The sequence below is a fragment of the Peromyscus leucopus genome, chromosome 7, assembly GCF_004664715.2.
Source record: "Peromyscus leucopus breed LL Stock chromosome 7, UCI_PerLeu_2.1, whole genome shotgun sequence".
Lineage (NCBI taxonomy): Eukaryota > Metazoa > Chordata > Mammalia > Rodentia > Cricetidae > Peromyscus > Peromyscus leucopus.
This window is the reverse complement of record NC_051069.1, coordinates 55,488,751-55,501,694: the sequence shown is the minus strand read 5'-3', so window position 1 is coordinate 55,501,694 and position 12,944 is coordinate 55,488,751. Positions and strand designations below refer to the sequence as shown.

General features: G+C 48.9%; 2 protein-coding genes across 2 annotated transcripts in view; both read right to left on the bottom strand.

Moving 5' to 3' along the window:
• Panx1 (pannexin 1) overlaps positions 1-2,992 on the bottom strand; it is a 39,781-nt gene extending 36,789 nt beyond the window's left edge. Inside the window, exon 1 of the mRNA XM_028859590.2 lies at positions 2,373-2,992. Coding sequence (XP_028715423.1) covers positions 2,373-2,553 — 181 coding nt within the window. The 5' untranslated portion in view covers positions 2,554-2,992. The remainder of the gene's footprint in view (positions 1-2,372) is intronic.
• Positions 2,993-9,307: 6,315 nt separating this feature from the next.
• Positions 9,308-12,944, bottom strand: part of Hephl1 (hephaestin like 1) — a 65,586-nt gene continuing 61,949 nt past the window's right edge. Inside the window, exons 18-20 of the mRNA XM_037208224.1 lie at positions 11,930-12,092; positions 11,348-11,419; positions 9,308-11,258 (exon numbers count right to left, since the gene is read on the bottom strand). Coding sequence (XP_037064119.1) covers positions 11,056-11,258; positions 11,348-11,419; positions 11,930-12,092 — 438 coding nt within the window. The 3' untranslated portion in view covers positions 9,308-11,055. The remainder of the gene's footprint in view (positions 11,259-11,347; positions 11,420-11,929; positions 12,093-12,944) is intronic.

Sequence of the window (12,944 nt, the reverse complement as noted above, 5' to 3'; positions counted from 1 at the left end):
GGGGATAAAAGGGGTTATTTCAGCTCACAGCTCTGATGCCCCCCTCCATCACTGAGAGAAGTCAGAGCAGGAAATCAGTGCAGAAATTCATGCAGAAGCCATGGAGAAGTGCTGCTTACTGGCTTGTTCCCATGGCTTTCTCAGCCTGCTTTCTTATATATCCCAGGACCACGCACCCAGTGGTAGTACTTACTGTCCAGGGACCTGGGCCCTCCCACATCAATTATCAATCTGGTGGGGGCATTTTCTCAGTTGAGGTTCCCTCTTCCCAATGACTCTAGCTTGTGCCAAGTTTTCATAAAACTCGCCAGCACACTGGGGTTATTACAATGATTACAATTTTCATTCTCACTCCTTTTTGGGAGGGAGGGGATGTTTTGTCCTTGATGGCACACAGTTAAACTACACAAAATCAATCACTGATTGTGAACGCTAATCTCCTAGGACTTCGTTTGAGTTCATACACACACACCTGCCTTCCCCTTAAAACTCTTGAGCCCTTCAGAAGACAAGGGCGTCTGCTTGTCTGAGTATTCACCTAGAGCCAGCCAGCCTGGTGCTCAAGAGTTCCTGCTGCCCTATCCTGACATCACACCGCGCGGTGGCGGCGGCAGCGGCGGTGTCACCTGGTAGCAGACTAGTGTCCAGCTGAACGGTAAATTCCCACGAGCAGAGAGAGGCCATGCCTCGGAATCTCTTCCTATCCCCCACAGTGCACAGCAGAGCGTGCACACAGCCCAAGCAGAGCCTTGCTGGCTGGACCCACCTCCATGGCCCCCAAGGTGCCGCTCACACACTGCATCCACCTGGACCCGCATAACAGACCCCGGAGACGACAGGGGCCTCCGGAGTCCTCCTCGCAGGGGATCAGCTCCTCCCTGTTGGCCTCTGCCCACACCAGGTGTCCAAGACTTGCTTCTTCAGCACAGGGACATTTATTCCCAGGGTTTTGACGCCTGGCACTTGGTTCAGCCCACACTGGAAGGCAGAGACTATCATCAGCCCCAAGCGATTCTGTGGTTTTCCTTTTAGCAGGATCATCCCTGCCCAAGAACCAGGAAAACCGAAAGCTTACTTTGCACCATTGCTCCAGCAACTTTCTGCCACACTGACCAATCCTGCCACATGTCACAGAACCACACTTGCCATGCGCTTTCCTGACCAAGCCTGCCTCAACTAGCTCCTCTGCTCACTCAGGTGTGCAGGCAGCCTTTGTGTAAGGCCACTCTCTTCTCTCCACAGCCTGTTAAAATCTAGGTACCCAGGTGCTTCCTACTGCTCCCTCATCTCTCAGAAGGACCCGGCCTCTTCCTTCCTCCATTCATCCCCCACCCATGCACAAGACCTCAACTTTGCCCCAGCTCAGGGCATTCACAGGCCCAGATCCCCCGTCTCCCCTCCTACATCCAGAACCCAGGTGCCTCACTCTTACTTACTGAGTGCTGCTGTGGCCACTCTGTCAATCAACAGCCTCCCAATCCCAGGTGAGTGAGCATTTGTCTCTCTGTAGTAATCTGACCCAGGCCCATATACCCTCAGCTCCTAGAGCCCCCCAGGAAGTCCCCTGCTCTGGGCTCACACAGCCCCCTGAGCTTCCCTTCTGAGAGACTGTAACTGTCATCTCAAAATCCTGGCAACTGTCTCATCTGGGCTTATCCACACTCCACCGGCCCTGACACAGATACTCTGCAAGGTCCTGCCCCACCTGCAAGTACTGTTGCCCCTACACTAACCTACAATTCACACGATCACTCAGGTTATCAAAGTCAGGATCGTTGGTAAATAAGACCACTCACTCTGCCTCAGGATCCCGCCCCAAACACTAGACTTCGGACCTCACATAACCATTAAGATGAAATGAGAGTTTTTATTAAAGGGACTAGGCCATCTCTTCATCTTTCATTCATAGCAAGACCTAGGTGGAGGGCCTCTTCTACCTCCAAGGGCAGTTACTCCCCATTGCACACAGCCCTAAGACAGAACTCAAGTACCAATGAGAAGCAAGACTGAAACAGCACCCTGTACAGGGAACGCTTGTCTTTACATCCTCCCTGGAGCCACTCAGGAACTTCTTTGGTGTGAAATTGTAGGTGACTGCACAATTATTCTTGGCTCGTGTAGAGGCAACAGGCTGGACGTGAACTCCAAGCCACAATCATGGGGCACAGGAGACAAAGGAACTGGAGGGAGGATGCTAGGAGGGTCGACAGAGGTACCCAGATTGCACTCAAAATCCGGTATGACCAGGGTGGCTACATTAGAAGGGGCGTGCAGAAATGCCGTCTGTGCGCAATGAGGTCTCCTCTTAGCAGGCCCTGCCAACCCCAAACAATGCCAGCCTAGCCCAGGCTGTCCCTGCGCCCCGGCCTCACCGATGGAGATCTCCTGAGCGAAGGCCAGCGAGATGAGCAGCAGAGGCAGACCCACGGCGATGCAAGTGACCATCTTGTCCACCGCTAGCTCCAGCCGCAGCCCCTTGAATTTGGGCTCGGTGGGCTCTTTCAGCAAGAAGTCCGAGAACACATACTCCGTGGCCAGGTGGGCGATGGCCATGGTCACGGCGCGGGACTGGCAGCCGAGGGCAGGCGCGGGTGCTGCGGGCAGCCGGGGCGAGGCGCCAAGTCCTCGCGGTCAGCGACGGGCGCGCGGCTTCCGCTTTCCCTTCCCGGGCTCCCGGGCGGGCCCAGCATCGCACCGCCTTGGCAGGCGCTGCTGAGACCGCCTTGTAGGGACCGCACGGGCGCCTCAGTTGCCTGGGACCGCCCCGGGCTGCGCAGGGCGCACGAGCTCCCGAGCTGCGGCTGCAGCGATCGCACCCCGTGCTCAGCCCTCGCGGGTCCCCGGCGCGCGCGCGCCACCAGGACTTCGGCCTCTCTGCGCGCGCAGGGGCAACAACGAGCCAGGAACAAAGCACTTCGCCCCAGCGGCCACAGCAGCCCGTGGCTGCACTGCACACTCGGCTCGGGGAACCGAGCTCTTCCGGAACCTGCGCCGGGAAACCGGGTTCCCAGACGAGCAGTTTCCGGAAGCGCGTTTACGCTGGCCAGGTGGGCGCGGCTGCACCGCGACCCTGGAGTCCGGACCAGTGAAGGATCGCCCCACCCTGTCGCCCTCAGGGCAGTCGCGCCCCTCCCATCCCTGCGATCCTAACTCTTAACATACAGGATTAAAAAAAAAAAAAATTTCCAGTCATTTCTGAAGCAGTCCCTTCCCCTGAGCACGAGCTAGCTCCTTTCCAAGCCTCGCCCACCATTGTGTGGGCGTGTGATGCTGAAGATGAACCCAGGTCTTGTGCACCGCTGCCGCCTAGACAAGCGCTCTACCAGAGTGCCATACCCCAAGATGCAGTCCGGGTTCCGTAAGAGCTTCAATGAACAGTCTATGCCAAAAAAAAAGTTGGTGTTGACCGAAAGTATGTTAGAGGGGGGCCTGCACCTTTCCAGAGTTCTGTAAGCCTGAGAGACAGAGAATGGGGTGAGCCTTGTGGGACTGGTCTCAAGCCCAGCCCTCTGCTCTTTGCTCTACCCTTCTGTCCAAAGCAGTGGCCGAGGCCGCAAAGGAGTACCAACTGGTGGATGTGTGGTTGACGAGCTACGGAGAGTTGCTTCTGAATGCCTCACTGGAAGTAGATTGTCAGTCATTGACAGTCAAGAATGCTCCAGCCGTTTGCTGCCTTGGAAGGTGAAGGGCCAGGCACGGACACCTTCTCTGGGCTGTGTACATCAGCAGGGTCTAAGGGGGTAAATCCAAGGCCTGCGAGTACCTCTCCACCGGACTAGTCCTAAAGCCCTCAGAAGACCTCCACAGCCCTGTACTGGTGAAGCTCACAGACAATCAACAGTCTTCAACGTTTCCCTAACCATTGCTGTTGGTGCTTGTCCCAAGACAGAAGCCTGGAGCTACAATTTTAGCGTTTCCATCACTCTTGACGGCAGCCCCAACTAAGCCTGAATGTTGGGCTTCTCTTTAGCACAGCTCCCCACCTGCACACCCAGCAACCAGCACCCCAGTTTACCCCACCAACATCTAACTGCCCACAGGAAGATATCCTCCAGACCCTCCAAGCCATTCTCCAAATGGTTGTGAAGTGTTGGGAAGAAAAGTGGCATGCTTTTATTAATTTCATTCAAGCAGTCAAAAAATGAATCTCTGTCACTAGAATGTGTTTGCGTGGCCCGGTTTCCACTCCTCTGTCTAGTCCCCTCAGGGCACGTGGGGACAGCGATGGGCCAGGCTGCTGGGGCCTGGGAGGATGAGTCTGTCTGGGCAGGCTGAGCTGCAATGACTGTTTTCAAGGAACCAGTAAGTCATGCATGCAGTCATAAAGGCAGTTGTCCTCTTCCTGCAGGATCAACTCATCCAAGAGGGGAAATGGCCCCTCCCCCTAGTTGGAATGAGCCAGCCACTCTCTTGGTACTTGCCTCCTAACTCTCTGGCATCCAGCTCACTCTGGGCAGGTGATGGTGGTGGCTTGGATATCTGCCCTGAAATCACCTATGAACTTCTGAGGTTGGAGTTTGAGTCTCGGCTGTTTTATAAACTGCCTTCCTTCCTGTACGTTGGTTAAGGCATCAAAGATTGGTGAACTTAAAACCAGGAAGAAGAGACACCTGACACTCCTGTGGGGTCAAAGGTGAAAAGACCAGCACATAATCTGAACTTTGTCGGTAGACAGTAGGTAGTGTTTAGAGGGAAATAATACAGACAGTTCTACTTTAAAACACTGTGCTCCTGCACTGTGCTGAGGATTGGAGTGGAGTCAATGTGAAGAGGCTTTCAATGCATACACGAGAAGTAAAGAAACCTTCATCCGACAGCAGAAATGAATGGTACACAAGGGCACGATAGTTGAGGGAACCATTTTTCTTACTCCAAAAACTCAGGTGAAAAAATTCCTGGCCTGGGCCAGCGTTCTTGGGAAGAACCCAGAAGGTAAAAACAATAAGCCCCGTGCTTGGTTCGTCTCTTACTTGCTGTGTGACCAGGGATGTTTCACTGGAGATCTGTAAGCCTGAACTTGTCACCCAAATAAGGATGGTCCCATAGGTTCCCTCACAGATTGTCCTTAGAACCAAATGGGATCTAGAGGAGTGTAGGAACACACAATCCTAGCACTTGAGAGGGAAAGGCAGAGTTCAAGGTCGTCCATGTCCACACAGTGAATTCTGGGCTGTAGTAGAATGTTATTTTAAGGTGTGTTATTTTTATTTACTGTGCATTTGTTTAACTCTGTGAAGCTGTGTTACTGTGCCTGTCTAACACACCTGATGGTCTAATAAAGAGCTGACTGGCCAATAGCAAGGCAGGAGAAAGGATAGGTGGGGCTGGCAGGCAGAGAGAATAAATAGAAGGAGAAATCTGGGAAGAGAGAATTGAAAAGAAGGAGTGAGATAAGGAGGAGGACTCTAGAGGCCAGCCACCCAGCTACACAGCAAGACACAGAGTAAGAGTAAGATTCACACAAGTAAGAGAACAGGAAAAGCCCAGAGGTAAAAGGCAGATGGGATAATTTAAAGTTAGGGAAAGCTGGCTAGCAACAAGCCAAGCTAAGGCCAGGCATTTCTAATTAAAGATAAACATCCATGTGTAGTTTATTTGGGAGCTGGGTAGTGGGCCCCACAAAAGTAAAACAAGCAACAACACCGGGCAGCCTGGACTACCTGAGACCATCCAAATGAGGGGATGCCTTTTTTTTTTAATAACCTCTCCTGAATTGTACACCCTTAACATTAACAATCTCAGGACTTGAACAAGTCAAGTTAAAGCATAGGCAGTGTTGTTTTTCCTTCTTTTCAAAGTAGACTTTAGGTTTTGAAGTGTGTCTGTGTGTGGAAAGCAGAGGTCTAGTCAGGGATGTTCTTCTCTCATTTCCCACCCTATTTTCTTTTTAAAGACAAGTTCTCCCACTGAAGCTGAAGCGCATTGGGTTAGCAAGACCAACTGACCAAGAAGCACCAGGTCCTCCTGCCTCTGCCTCCCCGGCACTGCCATCATAGGCACGTGCCACCGAGCCTGGTTCCTTCCGTCGCTGTGGGGATGTGACCACAGGTCTTCGTATTTGTGAGGCAATCACTCTGCCCAGATTTCAATTTGGCTTTAGTTTATTTTCAGAGTTTCAGAAAAAAGCGGTCAAAAGACTCAGAGTTCTTATACACCTCACTCCTGTACTCAGATTCTCCTAATATTCCATCTTGCAAGTAGAATGGTGTGTTGGCGCCAGTAATGAACCACTATGGAAATATTTGTGTGTGTGTGTGTGTGTGTGTGTGTGTGTGTGTGTGTGTGTGTGTGTGTGAAAGAGACAGACAGACAGACAGACAGAGACACACAGAGAGATTCTCATGCCCTTTGTTTTGTGATGGCACTGCCTTCTGATAATGATAAGGAGCATTTGGAGAATAAATGACATCAAGTCTGCCCTGCCCTATCCCTTCCTGGCAGCAGAGTGACCCACGGTGGGTGTGGCTTACAGGCAGCCTCCCAAACTCTGGTGTGCTTGCTTGACATCCTTGGCATTTGATTACAAGATCTTTAGCAATGAAAACCGTCAAAGCCAAAACAGTCGAGCTCACCGGGCTGCCTGAGCTGTGTACATCGTCACCCACTCCTTGGAGAAATATTTGCTGAGCAGCTGCTGTGCAGTGCATGGCTGTTTGCTCTGCAGGTGCAGCAGCAACAAGCAGAACAGATCAATAATTCTCACTTCCAGGGAGCTTCCACGCCCGCCAAAGACAACAGAGAAAACTGAAGCTAACAGACAAAATGATTACATAGCATGAGGATGCCACAAAGGAGAGCATCCAAGATGGGATGTAACAGAGATAGGGACCACGGTGGAGAAGGCAGTCTGGGGAACTCATGTCTGAAGTAAAAACCTAAGAGAGAGGAATGGGATCCTGGAGAGAGCCAAGAGAATAAAAGTCACAGAAAGGAGCATGTGCAAAAGCCCTGAGGCAAGAACTCCCAGAAGCAGCTACTGATTAAAAAGTGGGAGCAGGAGAGAACCCAAGAAGCTAGAGAGGTGGGCATGGGCCCCACCAGGCTGGACCTCACAGACCTGGTAAAGAGTCTGGAGCCATTAAAAGTGTAATGGAAAGATGTTAGAGTGCTCACCAGGACGTGAGCTGACCAGATTTGGAAGAGCACAGCAGCAGACAGTCTGTGGACAGTGTGTGGAAGGCACGAGAATGGCACTGTGCAGGGAGCAGTTACAACCCTACCAAACAGGCCCCACGGACCTGCAATCAAAGTCAGGGGTGGAGAAAAGGTTTTGAATTTATTAGCATATGATGAACTTCAGACCCATGGGGGTGGATGAATGATCTACGGTGAGGACTGCAAGTGGACACAGCAAACTCAGTGATCTTGTTTCTTCTAGCACCCTGGGACTCTCAAGGTGGAAACAAATGTCAAGGTGTTAAGGTCAGAAGTCTCAGGAGAGCCTTCAAGAGGATGCGTCCGGGCCCTTTAAATTTCTCCTATGTGCTTGCATCCCTTGGCCCTTCATCCATCCTGAAGCCAGGAGTGCAGTGGCTTGCATAGTCATGCACATCCACCTTCTGCTTTACTATCTTATATTTAAATTTATTTTATCATTTTAGTTATTTATTTTTGAGCCAGGTTCTCTCTGTGTAGTCCTGACTGTTCTGGAACTCACTCTATAGACCAAGCTGGCCTCAAATTCAGAGATTCCTTTACCTCTGACTCCAAGGGCTCGGTTTGAAGGTGTGAGTCACCACACCCTGCTTTATGGGTTTATTTTATTACAGGGCTGGGGGTTGAACACAGGGCCTTGTACATTCTAGGCAAGAGCTCTTCCACTGAGCCACAGACCCACTGACTGCTTTTCTTTTATAAGGATACTTGTGGTTACATTTAAGGATAATCCAAGATAAACTCTCCATCATCAACAAGATCCTTAGCTTATCACACACTTACAGAACCCTTTCCAAGATCCCATTCAGAGCTTTGGGGATGAGGGTATGGAATCCTAAGGAGAATTGCTGACTGTGGGGATAACAGAGGGCCAGTGTGAAGGCTCAGTGAAGAAAGGTACTGGGTTGCAAGCCTGAGCACCTGAGTCCAGCCCCTGGAATCCATGGTGGAAGGAGAGAACTGAGTCTCAAGAGTTTTCCTCTGACATCCACATGCATGCCATGACACATCCACACACCTACGCCATCACGCACACACTAATAAGAATAGCAAACTTGTAATTTTTTAAAGATATAGGAGCACAAAGGACCCAGTGTCAAGTTCTGGGGGATGCCAGTGTTCAGAGGTCAGGGGAGGAACTGGCCAAAGAATGAGAGGAAATGAAGATGGAAGGCTGGGGAGCCATGTTGCAGAGACAGAGGACTAGAAAGTTGTCCGGAAGGCAGGAACTGTTCCTGGTGCCTGAGAGTAAGTAAGATACAAGTGGAGAAGCCTCTGGAAACGGTATTGTGGGGATCCTCTTGATGACACCTGGTTGGGGTGAGAGGCTGGGCTTCCTGACTGGTTGGATGATTTTAGTTCATTGATGTCGTCTAAAGAGTGCCTGGGTAACACACAGGATGATTGATGTCGTCTAAAGAGTGCCTGGGTAACACACAGGAGGATTGATGTCGTCTAAAGATGCCTGGGGTAACAGCACAGGAGGACTGATGTCGTCTAAAGAGTGCCTGGGTAACACACAGGAGGCAGGTGTGAGCAGTTCTTTGCAGTCTGCTCTAAAGAGAGACACTGAGTTCGCTATAAGTTAAGGAAGATTGTTCCTTGCTCTCCATTTTTAATGGAGGACATGGCTGGCCACTTACCTCATAGAAGGATGCAGAAGGAAAGAACTGATGGTAGAGGGGATGGAAGTCTTTGAGAAAGCAAAAGGAGGTGAGGTCCAGGGCCAAGAAGAGAGAGCCTGGCCCTGCCTCCTCCATGGCGAGAGAAGGAAATGGTGATTATCTCAGAAGAGTGAGGAGTCACATTTTAGTATTTGTGATGATGATATATGTTTTGTTCTCTTTAACAGGTACACCTGACATAGTTATAGAGCATAAATATCTAAGATAGTTCTTCCCTTTTTAATAATATATTTATTTTTATTTTATGTGCATTGGTATTTTGCCTGCATGTATGTCTATGTAAGGCTGTCAGATCTTGGAGTCACAGACAGTTGTGAGCTGCCATGTGGGTGCTGGGAACTGAACCTGGGTCCTCTGGAAGAGCAGCCAGTACTCTGAACCGCTGAGCCATCTCTCCAGCTCCAATAGTTCTGTTCTAACCACTTTTTAAATGACAGGTAATCCTGAATGAAAACAAAGAAAGCCAATTTGCCATTTTAGAATATATGAAACTTTATTAAAAAGAGAAATAGTGCGATAAAACTACTTTGTGGTTTGTTTTCATTAAAAAAAAAATAAGTGAAAAGGGAAAAGAGAACTTTTACAACAAACAAGTTTTTGACTTACTAAAGGTAAGTCATAGGTGCTCACCATACTTCTCATGTAATCGTACAGCCTACCATGTATGAACTCCACAGAGCAGGCACTTCAGTAAGCTACAAAATCACATTGTCAGTGGTTAGCAGGCTGGAATTCAAAATCATGTGGGTACCCTGTTTGACAAGGCATAAGCAAACTCCAAACAGAACTATTAGCAGTTGCTTCTGTTTTACGTAAGACTGTGGTTTCTATCCATTTCCCCTCACCAAGAAGATTAAAGAAAATAATAGCATGAGAGATCCCTTCACCGGAGTATTTATTAGGTCCTACTCGTTCACCTGGACCTTCAGGTGACCCACTGCTGCGGCAGTGGCCTCACATCATGTGTCTGGCCACAGCATCCCAGGGCAGCTTGTCCTGAGCTAAGGTAGATTTCCCAGTCTAGTAATAAACAATGTTGCTTTTATCAATCTGCACCTAATGTCTAGGGTACCTACAGAGAGGATGCATTGTGTCTTTAGGTGCTTAACTTTGTTGTTCAGTCTTCCGTGTTTGCCTGTGAGCCTTGGCAGCTAGAACCCTTATTTCCAAAGCTGGTTGAATGGTTTAAAAACCACCAGGACTCCCCTATTCTAGCTGCCCTCCCTCCTCTCAAGACTATGTCTTTAACAAGCATGAAATGCAGGATTTTAAGAGATCCTTTCTCCCCCCGGCCAATCAGTTGCATTGATGTGTGCCTCCTGCCATCTTCCACATGATGAAATTGTAACTTTCCTAGAACATGGGGATTTGGAAAAATGTCCCCTAAATGAATGAAAAGTCAAACTCAGGGTTCAAGCCCAGACAGGGAGTCTCTGGCTTACAGTGAGGACGCCAGGCCTGCTCCTTCACTGCTTCTAGCCTCCAGCTTCCTGAAACAAAATCCTCTAGTTGATTTTTGAAAATACAGACGTTGCCAAGGAGGCACATGGTGAAAATGTAGCATGAAGTGAATTGTAAACATTCAAGTATTCCTACAGGTTGAATTGAAAATAGCAGCAATGAAATAAATAACCATATAACTTTGGCTTGTATAACGAACAATGCACAGGGTCTCTGCATCCAAGGGGGAGAGGCCAGGAGAGCTACCAGAAGCCTCTGAAAGATTCATGTGGTCCATTCCATCAGTTCATACTGACTGGGACATTCTCACTAACAACTGAGGGGCCAATCTCACTTGTTAGTGTGATTCCAGACAGACCGTTGTCCCAGGCACCCTGATATTTTCTAGAAGCCACTCGTCTAGAAACCGTAGTGTCTAGCTGAGGAAGCACTGTTTGATTTCAAACTATAAAAACATCTTTCAGAAGGTACCCCCTGAGTGAATTGTTCACCAAACAGACTGGTGGTTGGTAGATCCCAATTCAGTGCATTCTCCTTTTTCGTGTACTTTATACCTGAGAATCATTCACAGCCAGTTAAAAAATAAATAAATAAAAGCACATTGCTTTGGATGACATTCCAGAGGCTCAGAAGCCTGATCTAGGATACAGTGTCAAAGTTCCTTGGCGAACAACGCGTTGGTCCAGTTTCCCTGTTAGCCACTGTGCGGCCAGTCATGGAAGCTGACCCCTCCTGCTGAGGAAGACCAGAGCGTTCACAGAGCATCTGTGGGAAGTGCACAGGACTGGACCTCCCTGTAAGCCATCTGCCTCCTCCAAGAGCGGAGTCTGAGGGAGAGAATCACAATGGCGACCAGAAGGAGGAGTCCCAGGATGAAAAGGATGACCAGGGCTGCCTTGGCTCCTCTTGGGCGCAAGTTCTTGCCAAAGAAATAGAGTTCTTCCTTGCCAGGTTGTTCTGTGAGAAAGAAAAGTGGAGCATCAGGTACTTGCCTCCCTTATGAAACACTGGGGCACTCACACAGGGTTTGGAGAGGACGTCATTACCTTTGGAGGGCACTGTGACAGCATGGGACCCTGCTCCAGAAGGGGACTTGGTGGAATATGGAATCCTGTTGTCTGGACAAATATACATATATATATAATATTTTAAATATACTGTTTACTCTTTATTATATAGTATCATATAATATATATACATATATGAGTTGACCATTTAGAAATGGAGACCCTTCTCATGGCACATGAAAGTTATGTCTTTTTACCCCCACCCCAATTGTGCCCTCCTTCTTGAATTCATACTGGGCTCTTTCACACCAGTATCAAGTACCACTCCCTCCACCTCCGAGTGTCTGCTCATCCACTGAGATCCCTCTTTAGATCATGGTATCTTACGCCTTGGTTCACACCCCGACTCTCAACCATGCCCTCCTCCCACTGCCTCTGGACCCTGTCTCTGCACTCTGTTTCTGCACATCTTTCTCCCTTGTGGTTACGTATTCACTCATTTGTCTCTCTTACTTGACTTTGAGCCCCTTGGGGTCTGTACCTGTGTTTTTCTCATGCCTCCTGTTTTCCAGGTCTATGGGAAGATTGGTGCCATGAGCTGGCATCACTGACAGACAGTACCTATGTTCCGGAGGACAGTGTAGGTGGTCTCCATGCCGGCGTGAATGTGGTCAGAGACGTGGCAATGCAGCAGCCACGTCCCTGGGTGATCAGCAAACAGCTCAATGGTTTGAAAGGTCCCGGGAAAGAGATCATACACATCTTCTCGGTAGGACTTATCTATCTGCAAAAGGCAAAAGACGTAGCCCATGGCTTCTTTTGCTCAGCACGGCCAGAAGAAAAAGAAGAGTGAAGAGACACAGTAGGCAGAAGGAAGGAATGACAAATGGCAAAAATCAATGAAAGCACAACAGAGGTGAAGAAAGGTAGAGCTGCTTTTTTACTTAACAGATCGATTGGGTAAACTTGCAGTGATGAACATCCGCAGTGGCCTTGACACCTCTCCTCTCCTGATACTCACATAATCTTCACAGTTCCCTCTTGAGTCTCATGAAGTTAGCATGTGTGTGGTATGTGATACATGGTAGTAGAAGCCATAGAAGACATATTGATGAGTTAGTTCTTCTCTAGCTCTCCTTTCTCTTAGATTAGTCAGTCAGGCTGAAGCCAGCTCCCTCATCATACCCATGTGATGGGAAATTAAGCAACAGACACATAGGTGAGCCTGCAGATGGATTCTGTGGTTCCAGTCAAACCATTGACAACTAAATCCCAGATGTCTTTATTGGGCCTCATGAGAGACACAAAATACAAGTCAGCTAGCCTGACTCCTCCAGACTCTTGACCCAGAGAGACCAAGATAGTAAGTGTTTATTGTTTTGGGCCACTGAGCTTTAGAGTGATTTTTTTATACAGCAATAAAACATTACTTCAAATATCCAGACATTGACCAAGGGGAGGGGAAGAAGAGGGAGGGCAGGACAGAGGTAGAAGACAGAACCACAGCTATAGGGAAGGAAAAGAACACCACTAAGATCTTACTATGAAAAACAAGAATTGAAAAAAAAAAAAAAAAAAAAAAAAAAAGCTCTGTGTTCACAGATTAAAAGATTAAAACTTACAGGCTGTCAACAAC